Raw genomic sequence first — 21,168 nt, 5'->3', positions numbered from 1 at the left:
AGTAGAACCCTACATTTACATGATGGTTTTGACTTTCTGAAGTGGTTTCCACATCATATGATCTAATTTCATTTCACAGCAGTCCTGTGAAGGGGCCGGGCAGGTGACAGCATTTTGTTTTGCAAAGAAAGTCCAAGGCCATCTAGTTAGTCAGTGGCAGGATTGAAACTAAATCCAAGCTTTCCTTGTGCTGTGGTGGCCACACTGCTGCTGCTTTGCTGGGTAAGAGTTGTGGTCACTAGACAAGATCCGGTCAACACATGAGTATGTAGAACATTTGACATCCCAGTTTAGAATAAGCTCCTTTTTCCATGCTGGCTCCCTCCCGTGCAGACCGAGGACATCCGTCTGGAACCAGATCTGTATGAAGCTTGCAAGACTGACATCAAGAACTACTGTTCCACTGTGCAGTATGGCAATGCTCAGGTGACTGTCTGTTTTTATTTTCTAATTGTGAAAATGGGAAGGTAACATTTTAATAATTAATTCTTTGCTGGTGGGATGAGCCTCCTCACATTCTCTCCAGCCTAATCACCCCCTCCTAAGCTATATCAGCCTTCTCCCAAAGGAAGTTCCTTACCTGCATTGTCTTCCCTCTTTCAGGTTACCTTGTCCTTTCCCACCATGTCTTCCTGAGAAGCTCTTCCTGATCCTTCAAATGCTTCCTCCTCTCCATAGCTTTCCTAACACCGTGCACCTCCAAAATTGATTAGTCCCTTATTCTGTGCCCATTACACAGAAGTTCTTAACTAGTTCTTACTCTGTTAACGTAAGAGTCACCTGGGAAACTTTGTTTCCTTAATGCACAGAACAGGGCCCTACCCAGAATTGTCAGGAATGAAGTGCAAACGAGTTATTTTTTTCTTTTTTTTTTTTTTTTTAAAGATTTTATTTATTTATTTGACAGAGAGAGACACAGCGAGAGAGGGAACACAAGCAGGGGGAGTGGGAGAGGGAGAAGCAGGCTTCCTGCAGAGCGGAGAGCCCGATGCGGGGCTCGATCCCAGGACCCCAGGATCATGACCTGAGCCGAAGGCAGATGCTTAACGACTGAGCCACCCAGGCGCCCCGAGTGATTTTTTTCTTTCAATGTTCTTCCAGTGATTCAGCTACCTTTTCTGTGTAGTTCAGGGCATTGCCATAGGGCTTTAGCCTCAGTTACTGTTTTTTCAAACACTGCCCTTTCCTTCCTTCTGGAACATCTGAATCTGTCCTCCATGTCTCTTTTTCTTTCATACTTTCCATTTCTTTGTTGTTTGTACTGCATTGAGGTAATTCCTCAGTTCCACTTTGCAGAGAAAACATGTATTCTTTAGTTCTGTCCGTTCTGCTCTTTAGAGAGACCACCTGTTGGGTTTTATTTTTTGTTTCCAAGATCCATAATTGGTTCTTTTCACAACCATCTGTTCTTGATTCTGATTTACCATTTCTTTCTGTATTATTCTAAGGATATTAAATGCATTTTTTAAATTGATCTATTACTTTCCCCTCTCAGTTATTTGGTGATTTTTGGTTGTGCCTTAAAGATTTCCTAGAAGTCTCCTGACCTTATGTACAGCCCTAGTTACTACAGCTTCCCGTCTGTTTCCCTTCTTTATCATTTGTTTATAATATCTAAAAGGTTGGTATAGGGAATGGCAGATTTCAGGATGCACTTAATTCACTATCTTAAAATCCATCGTGTGGCACTTTATGCTTTTATGTTAACGCACTCCTCTTTTTTTTTTTTTTTTTTGGTAGTTATTTGTTTATAAAAGTTTGCCCTGTGAGACTGTATTTATCAGGGGTAAGGACTGGGTCTCTTTCATGTCTGGCATCTAATGCTCTATTCTCATGTGGTAAATGGTGAGTTAAACTGATCCTCCTAGCTCGTGCCTACTGTCTAGTCAGGGCTTTTGCTCCAGAGAAAGGCAGAGAGCCTAATGTGGGCTCCAGAAGGAATCTGGACAAGGAAGAGCTGGAAGGCAGAAGAAACCAGGAATCTGAGTGGGTTTCCTTCCTTTTAGACTCCAGTGCAGTCTGCTCAACTCATCCATTATTTTTATACAGTTTGGTTCACTCTTAGCCCTGAAGCTGTAAATTGATTAATTCTCCTTGGTGAGCAAATTCTGATTCCTATTGCCTAGGAATTCGGAATGGAACAAAAGATGGGGGATGCACTAAGAACTGAAGGCTGTAGTCAGAACTCTTGGATTATCAAGCCAGGATACACCCCTTAACACGACCATAATTCTTGTGCCCTAGATTATTGAATGTCTGAAAGAAAACAAGAAGCAGCTAAGTACCCGTTGCCACCAGAAAGTTTTTAAGCTACAGGAGACAGAGATGATGGACCCAGAACTAGACTATACACTCATGAGAGTTTGCAAGCAGATGATAAAGGTAAGGGATCCAAAACCAGGGGGTAAGCACAGGATAAGTAAAAATAACAACATAAGCTTCTTTAAATGTCGGAGTAAATTTGTATAATCTTTTCATTCAACCTCTTTTATACAAATGAGACAGTGGTTCTCATAGTGTGGTCCCTCAGCATCACCTGGGAACTGATCAGTGCTTGGGCCCACCGCATATCTACTGAATCAGAAACTCTGGGAGCAGAGTTGTCCGTTTTAACAAGGCTTCCAGGTGATTCTGATGCAGGCTCAAGTTTAAGAACCACTGAGCTAAGCTAACTGAGCTCACCTTGACCTAAGGCACAAGTGAATAGATACCCAGGAAATACATGATTAGTCTTTGAGAGCGGGTAGTGGTAGGTATACTGAAAAAGCCACCACCAAGTGTCCTGATCATCGTCCTTCCGCAATCGAAAGACTTTTCTGTTCTACAAGTTCTTTTGTTTCATACACTTTTCCAGTGAGTGTTCTCTACAGCAGGGCTGACTTGAGAACCTAGATGCCAGTTCCTGAATCTTTCCACATATGTGAAGAGATTAAACTTAAAGTTCTGATGCCTTATTTAAAATAAAATAAAACAAAATGCTTTATTATAATTTACTTAAATAAAATACTACTTTAAAATAAAATGGTATTTTTCACTCTATCAGATACCAAAGAGAATTGTGAAAGTTAGAAGTGTCTTTAGCTGGGCCTGGTAGATTTGAGTCCTATGTAAAAGTGGAAATGTCAGACTCTGATTTGAGGTAGTTTTGTAAGATTTTGATGACTTTTATAAAAGCCAGTCAGCAACCCACGTCACCAACCTATATTAAGGTATCAGTAGACTGTGATTAGCAGATAGACTGTTGATTAGCACATAGAGATGGAATTTATTATTAGTCCAAAATGGATCTCTCTGACTTCAAGGACACTAACAAGTGTACAGGGGCTAGCTCACAGATTTGGTAGGATTATAGCCCCCGTAGTTAAAAGATGAACTAGACTGGTCCTTTCCCCACATTCTTGTTCACATTGATTGGTGGGTAATTTTTAAGTTCCCTGTTCCGATTGGGTAGATACGGCTTGAGGGCTACCTGGCCACCTGGTATGGCATTACATTCATCCTTAAACAACATTTAAGCTCAGGAGATGTCATATAATGTAATATAGCCATGTGGGTACAGAGTCAGTCCTATGCAAAATAGGAAACAGTGAGAGTAGTAGAACTATGAGCGATATAGTAGAGAATAGATGAAGAAAGGGGAAGTTGAGACTGGGTGTGTATTCAGACTTAGCTGTTTCTCTTGCACCGAGTGATATCTTCAAGCCGATTTTGTCGTTAGCACTCCAATAGATGAAAGAATGGTATGGATGGTGTTAATTGCCGTATTTGGATAACTACTTTTGTAAAACTTTATTTCTTGCAGAGGTTCTGTCCAGAAGCAGATTCCAAAACCATGTTGCAGTGCTTGAAACAAAATAAAAACAGTGAATTGATGGATCCCAAATGCAAACAGATGATAACCAAGCGCCAGATCACCCAGAACACAGGTAACATCGTGGCCTGGCTTTCCCCGTCCCTTTGAGTGGGGCTTCAGTGGAACTGAGTTGGCATATACCTGCCTTATTAAACTACAGGTGTTTTGTTGTCTGTGGGTTTTAAGGGAATGGTCTGGATGCAATAAGCAAAATGACTTATTCTTTCTTCAAAGAGTGTCTGGGAGAACAGAATGGAAGTCATAGGAAAGAGGAGACAGGAGTCAGGGCTGGAGTTCTTTGAAAACTCTAGAGATTTAACAAAACTTCCTGCATGTGGTAGGAGAATATATGGGTAATGTCTTTTAGAAGAGAGAAATTTCGGCTCTGAGTTGCAAGACCTTGTAACATAGTTGGTAAGATGAGTCAGGTAATCTCAGTGTTTTCCAAAACCTCTGTTATGGGGAACATTGGTGATGGCTGCTTGGTCTTCATGACAACTACTAAGAATGCAGGTACCAGCAGAGCCCGTGGAGCTGCTGCAAAGTAGAATTCCTGGGGCTCCATCTCCACCTCTACTCTTTCATTAAATTCTGTTGCTGGGCTGGTTAAAAATAGCATAGTGAGAGCTCGGTAAGCATTTAGCGAATAAACAAATCAGTGGTTTGTTTGTGGTCAGTGACATAATATGCCCCCTTTTGAAAGGTAGATCTCTAATGTTTGTGAATCAGGTGGAATATTTTATCATGTTCTTATAACTTTGCACTCCAGATTACCGCCTAAACCCTGTGTTAAGGAAAGCCTGTAAAGCTGACATTCCTAAATTCTGCCATGGTATCCTGACTAAGGCCAAGGATGATTCAGAGCTGGAAGGTCAAGTCATCTCTTGTCTCAAGCTGAGATATGCTGATCAGGTATAAACTGGCTTGGACTCTTCACAGAGGTGTGGTTGTAGAGGCCCCTCGACTCCTGGTCATTTTTTCTTGGGAAGTCCCTAGCTTGCTCCTACTTTCCCAAAACCTTTTTCATACCTTCCCAAATTGGGCCAAATAAAAAGCTGCAATTGTGGGGCGCCTGGGTGGCTCAGTCTTTAAGCATCTGCCTTCGGCTCAGGTCATGATCCCAGAGTCCTGGGATAGAGCCCCGCACCGAGCTCCCTGCTCTGCGGGAAGCCTGCTTCTCCCTCTCCCACTCCCCCTGCTTGTGTTCCCTCTCTCGCTGTGTCTCTTTCTGTCAAATAAATATAAAATCTTTAAATAAATAAATAAAGCTGAAATTGTCTGATAGGCTGATGAAGTCTCCTTTGTCACATGTAGCGGCTTTCTTCAGACTGTGAAGACCAGATACGGATTATTATCCAGGAGTCTGCTCTGGATTACCGACTAGATCCTCAGCTCCAGCTGCACTGCTCAGATGAGGTAGGATTTGGGTACGAAACTGGTTATGAACAGAGCTGGTTAGAGAAATCTTATTGGAGAAGAGTCCTGTTTTCTCTTGCCCTTCAGCCTTGAATCCAGGATAGTTGAAGGCCCATCTTCTGGATTCTCCATTGTTTGAGTTTCTGGTTCCCTGTGACACTGAATTAGACTTGGCACTGGTCCTATCACTATACAGTGTTGGTTCCGTGTTTCTCTGTTGTACTAGAGTATTCTTTTTATTTTATTTTTTATTTTGGGGGTTTTTTTTATTATGTTATGTTAATCACCATACATTACATCATTAGTTTTTGATGTAGTGTCCCACAGTTCATTGTTTGCGTGTACTAGAGTATTCTTTTATTATATATGTCTCCATATAGTTTGTTCTTCCCTTCTCCTTATTCTGATGGTCAACCTAGAATACCCTGAGACTTGCCAGAAAGATAAAGTGCTCCTCTAATAGCACTAAAGAAATGCCTGTCCTTGGAAATTATTTGACTTCCTAGCTAGAAAAGGCCATGTGGAGAACTTTGTTCAACAACATATGTCAATTTTAGGGGATCATAGCTAAAGATTTTTAAAAGAAGCTTACTCATACAGCTGTCCAAAGAAAACTAAGTTTTTAATCTTTGGTGTGGACTGTGTTTTAGAACCCCTTTGTGTGTGTGTGTGTGTGTGCACGCATACCACGTACACACACGTGCTGCCAAGTTGTGAGTCTGAGTTGACCCTGAACCTTATAAAGCATTTGCTTTTAGTATTTCACTTGGTTATATCACCTTCCTCCTGTATCATCAAGGATAGCCTTCTTTGTGACCAATCCTGGGACAGTCTGACTCAAATCTCAGGGTTGACAGCATAAAGATGGGTACACTGATTGGTTTTCGACTCTGTGTGCCAGTCCTCGTGAAGGAGGATGGGGCCTCGCAGCTTGTACAGGAGGCAGGGGAGTGAAGTCCATCGGGAAACTGTTTGAGAGGACCTGTGGCTCCGTGTGGGAGGACCACCAAATCTACAGGCTGCAGAGACAAGGTTTCTGGTGAGAGTAGAGATGGCCTTGTGTTTCATGTGTCTCTTGAACAGATCTCTAATCTGTGTGCTGAAGAAGCAGCAGCCCAAGAGCAGACGGGTCAAGTGGAGGAATGCCTCAAAGTTAACCTGCTCAAAATCAAGACGGACACTTGTAAGAAGGTAACCACCACCATCAGTGGCCCTTTTCCTGCCTGCTTTCACTCCTTTTTCTTTTTCCTTCCAATGCTGTCCTCTGACATCTCAGGGATAACATCTAACCTTCCTCCCCAGAATTCTACACACTGTTCCCTCTTAGAAAACCTTAATTGGGTTCTTAACAATTAATCACCTATACCTTAAGTATTCTTTCACATGTACTAATTATTTGTGAATATGTCTCATCCCCACAACCAGGCCGTTGTTGAGGGGCACTGTGAGTACGCTGCCAAGAGCAAGATGTCAAGTCCAACATATCAGTACATATACTGCATCCATAAAAGTCATTTCAGAAATAGCACATAAAAACAAAGTTAACAAAATGTGACTGCTAAGCATACATTATCTTGTAAAACTGCAACTGAGATGATCTATCTGATCTTTTTTAAAAAACTTTTTCTTTTTTTGAAAAGTGTTTCAGTGACGTCATTGTTGAGTCACTGTGACTACTGTACACAGATCTTTTCATCTGCTGAAATGCTTCCGATTGCACACGGTCTGAGGAATGGAGGGAGTTGGCGGAAAGCTAAATCCAGATATTTTCCTTGGACTGCTTTGTCATCAAATGATCCCATTTAACTTTGAAGAGGACTTTTTGAACAATATTTGAGTTTCGGGTTTTGTTTTCTTGTTTTTATTATTGTTGTTTTATTGGGACTATAGTCTTTCCATTGAAAGCAAACTATTTTTATTTAAGAAAGCATTTCTAGGGGCACCTAGGTTGCACTGCACGGTTTAGCGTCTGACTCTTGGTTTCAGCTCAGGTCATGATCTCAGGATCGTGGGATTGAGCCCCGCGTCAGGCTCAGCATGGATTCTCTTTCTCTCTGTAAAGTAAATAAATAAATTTAATTAAAAGAACAAAAAAGCATTTCTGGCCTGTCTTTACCTCCTATTCTTTCATCGTGTATAAATGGAGAGACTGCAGAGCTGATTTCAGTTCCATCATTTTTATATTCCTCTTGTTCGGAACATCTTTAAACTCAGTAAGAATTGTTCTTGCAGTAAAATTTATGCTCTCTCAGTCTTTTTTTTTTTTTCTTTTGAGGATAATGGAGGTAAAGTGAAACATTTTGCAAACGTTGACCGTTACTTGGGAATTTTAAGATAGCATATTACTCTGATTTTCAGATTTCACATTTTTCAGTCTTCTTAAAGTAAGAAAATAGCTATGTTATACCAGTATAAATACTAACACTTTATTTAATAATATGGCATGCCAGACTGCCAAAACCCAAATCTGATTTTATAACCCCACACTTTACTGAGCATACAGCTTTGCTTACACTAGGTCTCCCAAGTGTATTTATGGAATTAAATCAGTTGCTAAAAATCTACATTCTTTTCATCATCACCACATTGCCACCTATCTCGACAAGTTCTGTTGCTAACCCTCAGCCTTCCCTCCTTGACTTTTTTGTTTGTATATAAAGTATTTGCAGATAACAGATCTGATGCATTTCCTCTACGAAAGCTCTCTCTGCGATGATTTTCCCTTCCTAGGAAGTGTTAAACATGCTGAAGGAAAGCAAAGCAGACATCTTTGTGGACCCAGTCCTTCATACAGCGTGTGCCCTGGACATTAAACACCACTGTGCAGCCATTACACCTGGCCGAGGGCGTCGTAAGTCACTGTTGACTCTGACAGTCTCTGAACTATCTCTCAGACTCCCTCTGAGAGCACTTGCAGCCACTCTCTTCTGTAGCTGCAGCTCAGACACAGACAGCATCCTCTGGGGGCCTGGTTGATGCTGGAACTAGGCTTTTGTGGCAGAATGAATTTAAGAATAGTCCTTTGGGTTTGAACTGACCTAGCCACGACCAGATGTACGGATCTGATGAAAAGGGAAGGTTGAGTACTTATCAGGGAAGCAAAACTTAGTCATCATCATGGCCCTCTTCCCCCTTGTCCAAACTAGAGCAGCTTCATCAACTTTCCCAGTAGCCACACTGGGCGGATCCTGGGCAGGTAGAAAGTTGTTTCCGAGCCAGACGTGCCCAGTAAAAATGAGAGCTGTTTTAAAAGTCTCTGGGCAGCTGGCCTTGGAAGTTCAGTATCATTCTTCTTCATGTGAAATCTTGGTTCAAGTTTCCTAGAATGGATTTAACTTTGTATAGCCCATAAATCTGAATTCTCTGGTGGTGAGGTCCCCTTCTCCCAACCTTACAGAAATTTCTGTTCTGGACAATTTCAGACTCTTCTTATCCCTTTTCTTCCACAGAAATGTCCTGCCTCATGGAGGCCCTGGAGGATAAGCGGGTGAGGTTACAACCCGAGTGCAAAAAACGCCTCAATGACCGGATTGAAATGTGGAGTTACGCTGCAAAGGTAATGACCGAGAGAATCTCCTGAAACGGTCATCTCTCTGTCATTTCCCCAGCTTCTCCACTGGTCTTGTCCTTGTTGCGAGACCAGCAGGGAGGGTATTCAAAAAGCCACCCCAGCTTCCCTGAGCCTGCAGCCCCCATCTGCTTTTGCCACGGGGCTGTGTCTGCAGGCTCTGCCAGGGCCAGCGCTTTCTCTTCATTGCCCATAGTCCACCACGGAAAAGCAAGTCACACAAAGGATGGGACTGAAGCCAGCCATGCGCAGAGAACCCAGATGTCATGCCCATGGGAAAGCAAGCGGGCTGGCCACTGCTGTCTGAAAGCTTGGTTTTCTGACTTGACCCAGTGTTTGGGAGGAGCATATGTTTATGAGACTAGCCCTAGCCCTCGGCTAGGCTGAAGCAGGGAAATAATTGGGCAGAGAGACATCAGGACCCTGGTGAATGTATGTGGTACCCAGGCAGACTGGGGCCGGGGGAGATTTTTCCTGCAAAAATTGAGCCTCAGCGAGAAGAATAACCGTTCTTCTCATGTGTACATTGCGTTGTGGTGTATAAGACACACTGATGGCCATATTACCTCGCTTGAACCTTGAAACCCAGCGGGGTAAGTGGGGTGATTATTTCCTCACTTTACGGTCATGGAAGCTGTGACTTGGCCTCAGTGAGAAAGTCAGGTTTCTAGATCCACGCTCTTGGTGTCACCCACATCGGGACGGACATTCCCAGTTGCCTTAGATTAAGAGAGTGATCACAAGAACTGCGCCCACTTTCTTAACCAGTTCCTCCTGTCCCCACTTGAAAGGTCAAGGTAACAGGCAAACAGGAAGGACCATGAAAAGTCTTCACACCTAGATGTAAGGGAAATGAAGGGATGGGATCACAGCTGTCCAAGTAGCAAGCACGTCCCCTCACCCCTTCTTCCAAGGGACCCGAGTTGGCTTGGAAGCCATCAGTTAAGTGAGGCAATGGAGAGGCGCCAGGTCAGTCTCTCCCTTGCTCAGCCTCTCCGCCAGTCCGTTGCGAAGCGTTGCTGCCATGACCCCACTGCTGGCTTGGTGCCGGCAAATGTCAGCGCGCAGATCACGTTCGTCTGAAACCTCCCCGCTCTGTGGGATGCGCAGAGAAGCAGATAGACATAGCCAGATGTCTCTGGGAAGACCCTCTCAGGCACCCAGGCTAAGGTGAGACCCAGAAGAGCAGGTCCCTGTCCCTCTGCGCCTGGGGAGCCTTTGGGCCCTGATTCTGCTCTCAGGGGCTGCATAGCGGTCCATCCGAGAAAGCAGAGAGAGGAGCACAGTATGGAAACTGGCTAGACTGCAAGTCCATGACTGTGGGAGTGGAGCAGTGTGTTCAGTCGGCCTGAGTCATGTTTGCACAGTGTTTCTGCTGGGGGGCAGTGCTCACGATTTAATGGTGAGTGAAAAGAAGTCAAGATACAGAACCAGCATCCAACACAATCTCAACTGTTCTCTGTGTTTTTAAAAATAAATCCAAATACATAAGAACCTGTGACATTGTGCACGTAACCACCTCCCACCCCTTGGGCCTCTGGGTCTTCAGCTGTAATGTGGGAGTAATAAAATCTACTTTCAAGGATTGGTATGAGGACTAAATGATTGAAAACATGTCAGTGGGGCACCTAGGTGGCTCAGTTGGTTGAGTGTCTGACTCTTGATCTCAGCTCGGGTCTTAATCTCAGGGTGGTGAGTTCAAACCCCACCATGGGCTCCACGCCAGGTGTGAGCCCCGTTGGGAAAAGAGCAAAGCCATGTGGAGCACTCTGCCAGGTCTTCAGTGTAAGGGCTGCTGCCAGGTTGGTGGTGACGGTCACCATGATGGATGGTATGAGACCCCATCTCTTTGTATTTGTCTGTATTTTCTACTTTTGTGCAATAGATATGCCTGTATTATCAGGAAAAGGAATTGTAGCTCTGTGTTTGATTTTCTTGTCCCTGTCCTCTCTCCCCAAAAGAAATGGCATAAGCTAAACTAAGAATTGAGGGGGGCGAGATAGAGCTGGCACCGCCCTAGCCCACTTCTCTCTCAGAGGCCGATGCTGCGGTGTGTCGTTGCAGGTGGCCCCAGCAGATGGCTTCTCTGACCTCGCCATGCAAGTGATGACATCTCCATCAAAGAACTACATTCTGTCTGTGATCAGTGGGAGCATCTGTATATTGTTCCTGATTGGCCTGATGTGTGGACGTATCACCAAGCGGGTAACACGAGAGCTCAAGGACAGGTAGAGCCACCTTGACCGCCAGAGGAACTACCTGTCCGGTGCCCAGTTTGTACAGCCCTCCTGTATAGTGTGCCCACTCACCTGGTTCTTCTCACAGGTGGCACCAACACCCATGTTAGAGCAGCAGCAGGTGTCCTCTGCATTGTCCCGTCTCCGACTTCGCCCGTGTCCATGGTGCCCTCCTCCTCCTTCTCCTCTTCCTCCTCGACCATTTGTGCAGCAGCTGCAGCTGGCCGCTCTGGTATTGCCTGTGTTGGCAAATTTGGGTTTACCTGCCCGTAGACAAGTCTCTCTCATACCAATGGAACTACCAATACTTCCAGAACCAACTTACCTGACCTGCAACTCAAATGATTTTTAAAAAAACAAAACAAAACAAAACAAAACCAAAAAAAAAAGAAAAAGAAATTTTTAAAGAAAGAAAAAAATGTATATAGTAACACATCTCCTCCAGGCTTGATTGGGCAATGGGGTTATTTCTTCTGTGTGACTGTAAAATGAAGGCAGGACTTTAGGGGGAAAACACACCACCCAATATGCTATTACAGGGATGTCTTGCTCATTTCTCAAAAGCACTTTTGGACCATGTGGAGGCCATGGACTTCACCGAGGAGTGGGAAACCACTAACCAGCCTGCTTTGGGTCTTGTTTTCTTCTGGGCTGAAAGAGTGATGCCTTCCAGTTCCCACCTTAACAGAGCGACTGCTGGTCACGATCCCAAGGCCATGAGTATTTCTATGATCTCCTCACTTCAGTGAAGTAAAGCAAGCATGAGCTTCCCTGGGCCAAGGGCAAACGGGTTGGGGAGGAGATCAGAAGTGTGTGAAGCTGGCCAGCCACTTGATCTGCACCGGGAGGCTGGACTCTGAGTCCCAAGGCACAGGATCCCCAGGCATCATCCTCCTCCAGGCTAGCACAGGACTCAGTCACATTTGGATTGACCCTGCTGGGGGATAGCAGTTACTCTAGAAGGCCTGCTGGGAGACAATGACTACAGCGGGGGAGGGAGCTCAGGGCAGGAAGGAGGGGCAGGGATTGATTCACTTTGCTTTATGTTTCAGGCAACAATGCAGGTCAGAGACAGTGGCTTATAAAGATTTAGGCGTGGTCTCAGGGTGTGACTGGCCGTCCAATGTGACCCTTCTGCAGGCTCGATGCCACCTTCCCAGACAAGTTCCCTTATGCCTCTTTGTGGAGAGGACTTGGAAAGTTACTATGTTAAAAGATGGAGCCTATTCTCCGTGTTTTGTTTTGTTTTTTTCCCCTTTCTGTCCATTTGCTGCATACACCCACTGTAGTAGGCATTGGCTAAATGTTGTACTTTGATGATTCATCAGTCTTTCCAGAATCTGAGCTTTATGGAAGCAGTCTTCCTGGCCGTCCTCCCTCGTCCTTCCAGTGTGGGATAACAGGTTTGGAGTGTAAAAGGGAGGGGTGCAAGCATCAGGGTCCAACCTGGCACACCTTGGTTTGAATTTGGGCATGGAGTTACAGTGGCTGCACAAGAGGGTGGCGTGTACAGTAGGAGATATATTTATATAATATATATTTTATTAACCTGTTAGACGTCCACAGAGTATTATAAATCACGTGCCTAAAACTGTCCACATAGACCATGGCGCCCTTCCTTGCCCTGCCCCTCCTTTGCCACCGTCCACATGGGCTGCAGGACCTACGCAACATTTGTCTCCCCTGAAATGTGTTCAATACAAAGTGGGTCAGTGTGTGGATCATTTGATTCAAATTACTCCTTGTCTAATCTGACTGGCATATATTTGAATACTGTGGTTTTCTTCTTTTTCTTGTTGCTACCCTTCCTGGAGGCAGTGGGGTCCAGAAGCCAGCTCTGTCCCCCTGCCTAGGGTACTTCAAGTCACCAAGGGGAGCTGCTAAGCTGCTTGGTCCCCTCAGTCCTGCTCTTAGGGTCTTCCTGATTCTCAGCACCTGTCCTGGGATTCTTTAGCCTCATAAAGCTTGAAACTCTTGGAGTCTGGGCAACAGCCCCCTGCTACCACCATTGTGGGACTGAATTGGGCTGGTCCAGATGGTCCACCTCCAGGGGTTCCCACCTGGGCTGCAGGAGCTTGGGAATGAGAACTGGGGATGTCATCTAAACGCAGGCCCCCACCAACGTGTCTGGCATGGTTTACAGGATAGGATAAACATTCATCATTTGGTGAATGTGTGCGTACTGCTCTCCATCTGTACATTCTCCCTCCCAATGTATGTAAAACATCTCCATAGTTTAATGTGTCTTGACATTTTGGGTTTGTCTTAGTTGTCTGCAACAAATCGGGAAGCTTGAAAAGGAGTTTGATTCTTGAAACATTTGTCATCTTTAGAAATAGTCAGAATAAAAGGGATAATTCTACCAGTATCTTCAGTTGCTTGTTGCTAGAAAGCATTTCATCATCCTGCGTGGAGTAGTTTCAGGTGACCAGTTCTTGAGAGTCCCAGGTAGTGTCCTGAGCAGTTTTCTACCTCCAGGGGGCCCAGCACCATCTGAACCTGTAGCTCAGCTGTATCCATTGGTCCCTCATTTGGTGGAACAACACAGGTTCTGGGCCTCATGGATTACTAGCCTTATGGGTCAGTCATGGATAAATCAGCTAGTCGAGAGTTAATGAAGAAGAGGAAACCACGGCCCTAGTGGAGGAGCCGATGATGGACCTTGTCCTTATCTCTTCTGGTGTCTAGCCCGTGGACAATAACAAGCAGCCAGTGATGGGGTTGGGGGGTAGGGGGGTGGGTGGTTCCAAGGTCGAGGCTTCAGGCACTTGCTGAAAATTACAGTAGCCAGGGAACTCATCTGGCCTTGTCAGCTCCCTCCAGTATCTCAGGGAGTCATACTCAATGTGCTCCACAATGCTCGAGAGGCACCAGGAGGTTACTCTCCCGGGCTGGAGGCCATGCGGTATAGGAAATCAGAAATGCAGGCAGGCTGTCAAGAACAAGACTGTTCCCTCTAACTGAGTTTCTCTCACAGACGGGTAGCTCTGGAAGTGAGACCTTTACCCTGGTGCATCCCTCACCTCCCTCTGCTCTTGCTTCTGTCCCAAGAAAAGTCTCTTAGCAAGATGTGCTGAGGTGGGAGCAGAGCAGAGGCTCAGGTTCACTCCAGCAGTAAAGCCTTCCTCCTCTGCATTCCCTGGAGAACCCTCAGTTCTGTGGGTCCGGTCGGCTTGTTCGGAGCCAGCCTGTCCCTGGAAGCCAGGGGATTCTGGTGCTCTGCAGGCATTGGCCTGAATTCCCTGCAGGCCTTCCGGGCCTTCCGCTGTCTCGTATCCTGTACTTCCTTTTCTGGGGGACAGAGAGCAGCTCTGCGGGTGGGGGGGGAGGGAGGAGAGTCTGCTTTCCCAGAAGAGGTGACAATGATCAGGTTTCACTTCCTCCCATTTCCCGAAGTCATGTAATAAAAGAATCCAATAGTAAAGAGGTCTGTATTAATCCATTCACATATCATCAAAGTGGAAAGGAACTTATGTGCTGACTTCCCTCTATTTTCCCAAGAGAAGATTCACTCTCATGTGTGAGAATGACTTCTGGAAATGTCTCCCATCCTCCCCACCTCCGGGCTGTGGTACAGCTTCTATCCCAAAGACCCCCACTATAGTGAGTCATCCAGGGAGAGGTGGATTGCTTCATGTAGCTGGTCTCAAATTCTTTTGAGAAAAGGCTCTCATTTCCTGTTTTTTTCCCCTACCCCACCAAAAACTACCCACACTCCGAGTATAGCTTATGTTAAGTGAACAGATCCGGAGAGCCACAACGCCAGCCAACCCAGCCTGACACATTCAACCTAAATTTTGCCATAGAACAAAAAGAAGAGGGCTTTTTGAATTGTGTGCATTTAGGTATATAGTATCTGTATTTCGGATTCTTACAAATTTGAGAAACCTGAAAGATCCCTTTTATTTCTCGCGATTTGGGCGGCACCTGCATCGCTTTATCCAGTTCCTTGAGTTTCTCCTGGGCCTTTAGGGACTCCTCTCTCTTCACCTCTTCTCCTCTGGTCTCCGATTCCCAAGGGCCATGGGGCCAGAGCTGATGTTCTGGCCTGCCTTTGTCTTTCTTACTGTCTCCCTCTCTCCTCTGCTTTCGGTCGGCCATCTCTCTAGTACTCTCCTCTTGGTCCTCCTCTCCATTAGGACCAGGGTCACACGTTAGGTCAGTCTAGTTCGAAGGCGAAGCCCCCTTCCTGCCCCGGCCTCAGACGACAGACAAGTCATACAAACCCAGACTGACTCTTCAGAGTGACCAGCTTCCCCGAACCATCTAGGGAGGTCACTATGGAGACCCAGGGACTGTTTGTCATCCGGACCACAAGGTGGGACTATCTGCTTGGGCTGGTGGTGACAGGATCCTGACGGTTTCCTCTCCGTGCCTCCTCCCAAGATCTGTCACCACACCCCGGTAGGGATGTTGGGATTCGGACAGTACAGAAACCTCCCTAGGCAAGGAGAAAGTTCAGATAGTGCCTCTATATTCTGTTTTTGCCTTCCCCCATCATGGAATCGACACCTGGACCCCAGAGCCCAGCAGGCCTGTGCCAGAGCCAGGGAGGCAGGAGCAGGCCCCCGGGGCAGGCTGCAGCACACGGGCTGGAGGGGCCGCGGCAGAGCCGAGCCGGCCATAGGCTTCCTGACGGCTCCCCCCGGCTCAGCGTGCCCAGGTCAGTCCAAGCAGGAAAACAGACTGAACAGCAGGTGCTGTGTGAGATCTTAGGCCTTGAACTTTTTTTTTTTTTTAAGAAAGAGAAAAAAAGTGAAATTAACAAGCCTCTTTTGTAAATGATTTTTCTTTCTATGTATAAAATCCCGGCAGTTCCTTATTTTTACATGTTCATGCTGTGTAATTTTGAGATGTTACTGAGATCCTGAACATAATGTGCATTTTTTTCTGTACAGATGAAATGGGAGAATTTAATAAAGAGTTTGCAGGTTTTTACTGGTGAAATCTTCTCTGGTGACTGGGAGGACCCCCGCCTGCTCTGCCAGGAGCCGCCGTGGAGCTGTGCGCACTGACTGAACTTGCCGCCGACTCGCCGCACTCACTGGCGTCCTTTGTCTCCTCGGCTGGGGAGGTCAAGCAGAGTAGGACATAGGACCTTTAGAGGAGAGCCAGAGGTCAGATCCAAGGTGTTCTGACTTTCAGGCTGAGGTGTTGGGAATGATTCACTTGACGGACGTGTTTAAGGCATGGCCTAAGGCTCCTTCCTGGGGGGAGCTCCTAGCCGGGACCTATCCTTACAGATACAACACGTGGATGGCACCAGTGACTAGTGGCCACCTTCCCACTGGGGCCAGAACTAGGCCGTATTTCTTCTCTGTGCCCCACCAGGTCCCTGTTGGTCAGCCCTCGCCTCCCCATCCCAACAGCCCAGTCCCAGGGCCAGTGACCTCTGGGACACCCTGAGCCTTCCGCCTCCTCCACTGTCAGCAAAGCTAATTTGCGCCGGGGTGTTAGACAAAGTCCACACTAAGGAGTTGGCACGATAGCAAGGATTTCTCGCGGTAGACATGTGCGTACCGGGATTCAAGTGCTGGGACGCCCAGTGAGAGAGGACTAAGGGGTCCTAGGACCAGGGTTTCTTCTCAGAACTCCTCAGATCCATTTTCGGCAGGTGCCACATCAGTGTAGTGCAGAGGCTGGGAGAAGGTGAAGTGTAGAAGAAAGGAGGAAGACGGCTTGGGGGCCTTTGAGCCCCAACTACAAACACTATAGGGAGCCCTGGGCAGCCATCACCCTGAATGGGAGGAGTGTGGGGCCAGATGCTCTAGAGAGTCCCCGAGAGGCCCCCCTGCGGTGTAAGCATGGGAGATGAGGTTCCGGGCTCAGGCTCCTCATCACTGGTATCCCCACAAAGGAGAGGTGGGTTACTTTGCCCCGCTGCACTTGGCTCCTCCTGGAGACACTACAGCAGTGTTGGGGACCATGCTGCCTTAGCAGTCTCTGAATGACTCCCCCTACCGTAAAATTCTGTGTGCTCTCTCTAGTAAGAGATCCTTGACCAACTTCAATCCTCAGAGGTATTTGCATTTGTTCTCAACAGGGGGTAAGAGGGGCGCCTGGGTGGCTCAGTCTGTTAAGCATCTGCCTTTGGCTCAGGTCATGATCCCGGAGTCCTGGGATTGAGTCTCATATTGGTCTCTCTGCTTAGCAGGGAGCCTGCTTCTCCGTCTCTCTCAAATAAATAAATAAAATCTTTAAAGGGGGGGTGGGGTAAGAATAAAAGGATTTTAACCAAAAAGGGGAGGACCTTAGATACCCAACTCTCAACTAGATGAAGAAGTGAGAGAGGGTGGGTGTGACCTGGCTTTCTCAGTTCATGAGCAGCAAAACATGATTGTCTGCCTCTGCCATATGTGTTTCCCTCTGACTAGCCAGATTGGCTTCAGGACCTGTTTGACCATCAGGCTCCAGGCTGGGGTGGCTCACCTGTCTCCAGAGTCTGCCGACCCTGGACAGGCCCCCCCGGGAGCTGTTGGCCTTGGTCCTGGGATCCCACCTCCCTTGCCCAGAACAACCAACAGCACAGCAGTATATTCTCAAATTCCCTGTATTTGTGGAGAAATTTGAACAGTCTGGGAGAAAAAGGGGGCCCCACGGGGTAACAAAAGGCAGCAGACTAGGAGGAAGCTGGCTGGAACAAGGAGGGAGGGTCCAGTGCACGGGCAGCCCCTCGGAGGACGTGGAATCCGCTGGGGCTCAGCCCCTTGCACTCCAGGGCCTTGGCAGGGGGGCACCTTTTGCCCACCTGCACCCTGGAACCGAGGGCTGCCCTTTGACCCTGTCGGGTGAGTGGCTCCATAGGGTGGGCCCTACAGCAGCGATCCCTCTGGAGGGCAGCCACGATGAAGCCATAGGCCAGAGCTGCAGCAAGCAGGCCCAGGTAGCAGCAGGCGGCGGCGGTGAGGGTCTGTTCCAGCTCCGCTTTCGAGGGAGACAGGCACAGCATGAGTCGGCCCCGCCCGGCCCTCTGACACTGCCTCCTTCTGAAGAGCTCTCTCTGGCTCACTTGATCCTCCAGGAGGTTCTATTACTCCCCATTTTTACAGATGAAAAAATTAGACTTAAGATCTGTAAGGGCAAAGACAGTTTGGACTGGGAGTGGTAGATGGGTGGTGGATCTGAGGCTGAGAGAAGGTAAAAGACTCCCCCAAGGGGCCACAGAGAGTAGAGGGCAGAACCAGGACTAGACCCAGGTGCTCTTGACTGGGTCTACACCCTTTCCAGCCAGAATCTGAGGGCTCAGCTCTGACTCTGCTTTGTCCACGGGAGCTTCCCAGGCCCTCCTGCAGGAGGGCCCCCTCGCCCCTCCAGCTCTCTGAGCTCCTGAATATCCCGTGTTCCTGCCCTAAAACCCTTAGGGCAGTTCTCCTTGCATTTTAAACATTGGTTCAGTGTCTGACCTAGCCTTCTAGACTCACTAATGTTCACACTGTTGCAGTCATCTCTCTGCCCTGGGAAATACGAAGTACTCCTAAATGCTTGTCAAATGGGTGGTTGATGGTGAAAAGTCATGGCTTTGCTACCTAGGGGGTCCAGGTCCCAGCTCAGTGTCTGGGGGTCCTTACCTAGACGAGTGTGTCCAATCTTGTCATGAGTCTCATTCCTATTCTCCAGTTCCAGCCTTCTCCTGCACCCTGGAACAGAGCAGATGCCCTTCAGATAGCCTCCCTCTGCTGTATCCCCCAAAGGAAATAAAGAGGCATTCGCCACTAGAGAACGCAGAAGCCAGGAGTGACAGAGTGGATGTTAGGGCTTTGGGGAAAGCTGGTCCCACAACGTCATTGCATAGGCTCCAAAGCCAAGTCCAGGCTTCACCCAGAAGCTGGGGCAGAGTCAAGGGTTCTTTGCCACACACAGCAGTGCCTTGCAGTTTGCCAGGGGGGAAACTGGCACTTTCCCAGGGGGGAACACTGCCTTGCAGTGTTCCAGGTGGTTGCATCAGGAAGCCTGGAGCACACCCCTAGGTCCTCTTTTCTCACCTTGGCCGCAGGGGAGGGGCAGCACGACTTCTGAGACTCCAGTCTGGTGCAAGCCTTGGCAAGTCACAGACATTCCTGCCACCTCCCGAGGCAGCTGCAGCCAGCTGACCACGGGCTCCCCGGCTCCTCCAGTGGAGTCCTCTTCCTCCTGATACTGGCCTTTCAGGACCCAGGAGACCCTCAGAGGGTCAGGGTTGTGTCCTAGGGCCACACAAAGTACATGGAAGGGAGGGCCAGAGTCTGGGACAAACAGGCTCAGCTCAGGTGGCTGGAAAGCCGGGGATTGCATCTTAGCTGCAGGGAATGAAGGGACGAAGAATGTTACCCAATACCACCAGCCTCTTCCAAACTCATAGTCCTATTGCATCTCCTTCCTTCTGGAGACACTTCTCCCCTTCCCCTATGGGCTTCCCTTGCCTTTCTTGGAATCTATTTCCCCCCACAGCTAGCCTTCTGGCCAGAATATGAGCTCTGAGTTTGTCTCTGCCACGTACTTTTCATCCTCTGGGCCTCCAGTATCCTTCCTACAGAGCAAGGGAAGGGAATGGATGTAATGTTCTTGATTAGGCTTCCCCTCCCAGGCCTAAAAGTCTGGGCCTAAGGTGTCTGTGTCCATCCTTAGATACTCCCAGTCGAATCCACCATCCAGAAGCTTGAGCCTTTTCTCTGCTGGCCGTCTAGTCTTCTGGGCCTTCCTTCTCTTCCCCTCATCCCTACTGAGCAAGGCTTCCTCCCAGGGGGCTCCACCATCTATACCTTTCTGCTCACTGCCACCCCCGCCATTACAGTCTTAACACACTAGGGCCACCAGATCCCTACACTCTTAGACTCACTCACCCTGATAGAGCAGACGGGTACCTTCTCCAAAGACATACTGGCCTGAAAACCACAGGGCACAGTAGTAGATGCCCTCATCAGCAGGGCTGGCATTGCCCACGGTAAGGAGGGCGGCATTCTTGGCTGGGTCCATCTCTACAAGGAAGCGAGGATTCACACCCAAACCATAGGTTGGGGGCATCCCTTCTCGCTGACTCAGCAGGAAGGTGGGGCCACTCCCCCTCAGTTGCTGGTACCAAGACAAGACGTGAGCGCTGGCAGGGCTGCCCTGCACCACACACCAGATCTGTGGATTGCCTTGCCCACTCACCACAGAGGACTGAGGCTGGAACAGAGAGGGCTGGGAGACCTTTGAGGCACCTGAAGAGGCAGAGAAGATAGTGACCCACTTGAAACAACTCAATGGTCATTTATTAGACACTGTCAGCTCAGCCGAGTGCACGGTCTTACTAGAGGGCTGTTTGCCAATACCTGTCAAAATTGCAAATCATCATTGTCTGTGATCTGGCCATTTTATTTCCATAAATTTATCTTATGAAAATAACCTAACTCATGTATATCGGTATACCTATAAGGATGATTATTGCAGTACTCATTATAATAAAGAGAAAATAAATATGATTAGAAGAGAGGTTAAATTTTTAAACGAGACACTCATATGATGCAATACTCCACAGCCCCCAAAAAGGAAAATGTAGAACTCTCACTTCTGGATAGGATGGAGTAGTTGGCAGCCAAATAATGTTCCCAGTGAAAATAAACAGGTGATATTTCAAGTTTAAGAGAGTTACAACAGCTATTGGAAGGGTTAAGGTTGTGGAGAGGGGAGAACCGTGGGGATTTTCAGCCACTTGCATTTGCTGACTCTGGCAGGAGGCTAAGGATCCAGGCTTTCCCCAGGCAGAAGGGTTTTTATAGTGAGACAAGAGAAATTAGCAGAGGTTTCTATAGTCTCTTAGGCTGGAGTGACGAAATTGAAGGTTTGAGAAGCCTCAAATATAAGTTCAGGTTTCATGCCATTTACTGAAGTCTGAAGTTTTACAAGATGAGAACCTTAGAAGCTAAGCCCAGACCTCTGTAAAGCAGAGCAGAATTTTGCAGAGTCACAGTGCTGAGAAGATAAGAGATCAGAATTCAGCCTCTCTCAAAAGGAAAGACCCTGCTGTATACACCAGGATTTCAGTTGAAAACCCCAAAGGGGTAGGCCCTTAGGAACAAAGCAAATGAGAAGTAGATGGAACTCTTATTAAAAATGCATTCTGTAGACTTCCAACT

The 21,168-nt window shown here is 47.3% G+C and overlaps 1 protein-coding gene across 1 annotated transcript in view; it reads left to right on the top strand.

Moving 5' to 3' along the window:
- Nucleotides 1-16,003, top strand: part of GLG1 (golgi glycoprotein 1) — a 160,500-nt gene extending 144,497 nt beyond the window's left edge. The window contains exons 18-26 of the mRNA XM_044911309.1: nt 334-426; nt 2,245-2,382; nt 3,803-3,926; nt 4,623-4,765; nt 5,168-5,269; nt 6,353-6,460; nt 8,000-8,120; nt 8,719-8,825; nt 10,902-16,003. Of these exons, the coding sequence (XP_044767244.1) occupies nt 334-426; nt 2,245-2,382; nt 3,803-3,926; nt 4,623-4,765; nt 5,168-5,269; nt 6,353-6,460; nt 8,000-8,120; nt 8,719-8,825; nt 10,902-11,069 (1,104 nt within the window). The 3' untranslated portion in view covers nt 11,070-16,003. The remainder of the gene's footprint in view (nt 1-333; nt 427-2,244; nt 2,383-3,802; nt 3,927-4,622; nt 4,766-5,167; nt 5,270-6,352; nt 6,461-7,999; nt 8,121-8,718; nt 8,826-10,901) is intronic.
- The last annotated feature ends 5,165 nt before the right edge of the window (nt 16,004-21,168 follow it).

This window comes from Neomonachus schauinslandi, chromosome 16, assembly GCF_002201575.2.
Source record: "Neomonachus schauinslandi chromosome 16, ASM220157v2, whole genome shotgun sequence".
Lineage (NCBI taxonomy): Eukaryota > Metazoa > Chordata > Mammalia > Carnivora > Phocidae > Neomonachus > Neomonachus schauinslandi.
This window is presented reverse-complemented; position numbering and strand designations above follow the sequence as displayed.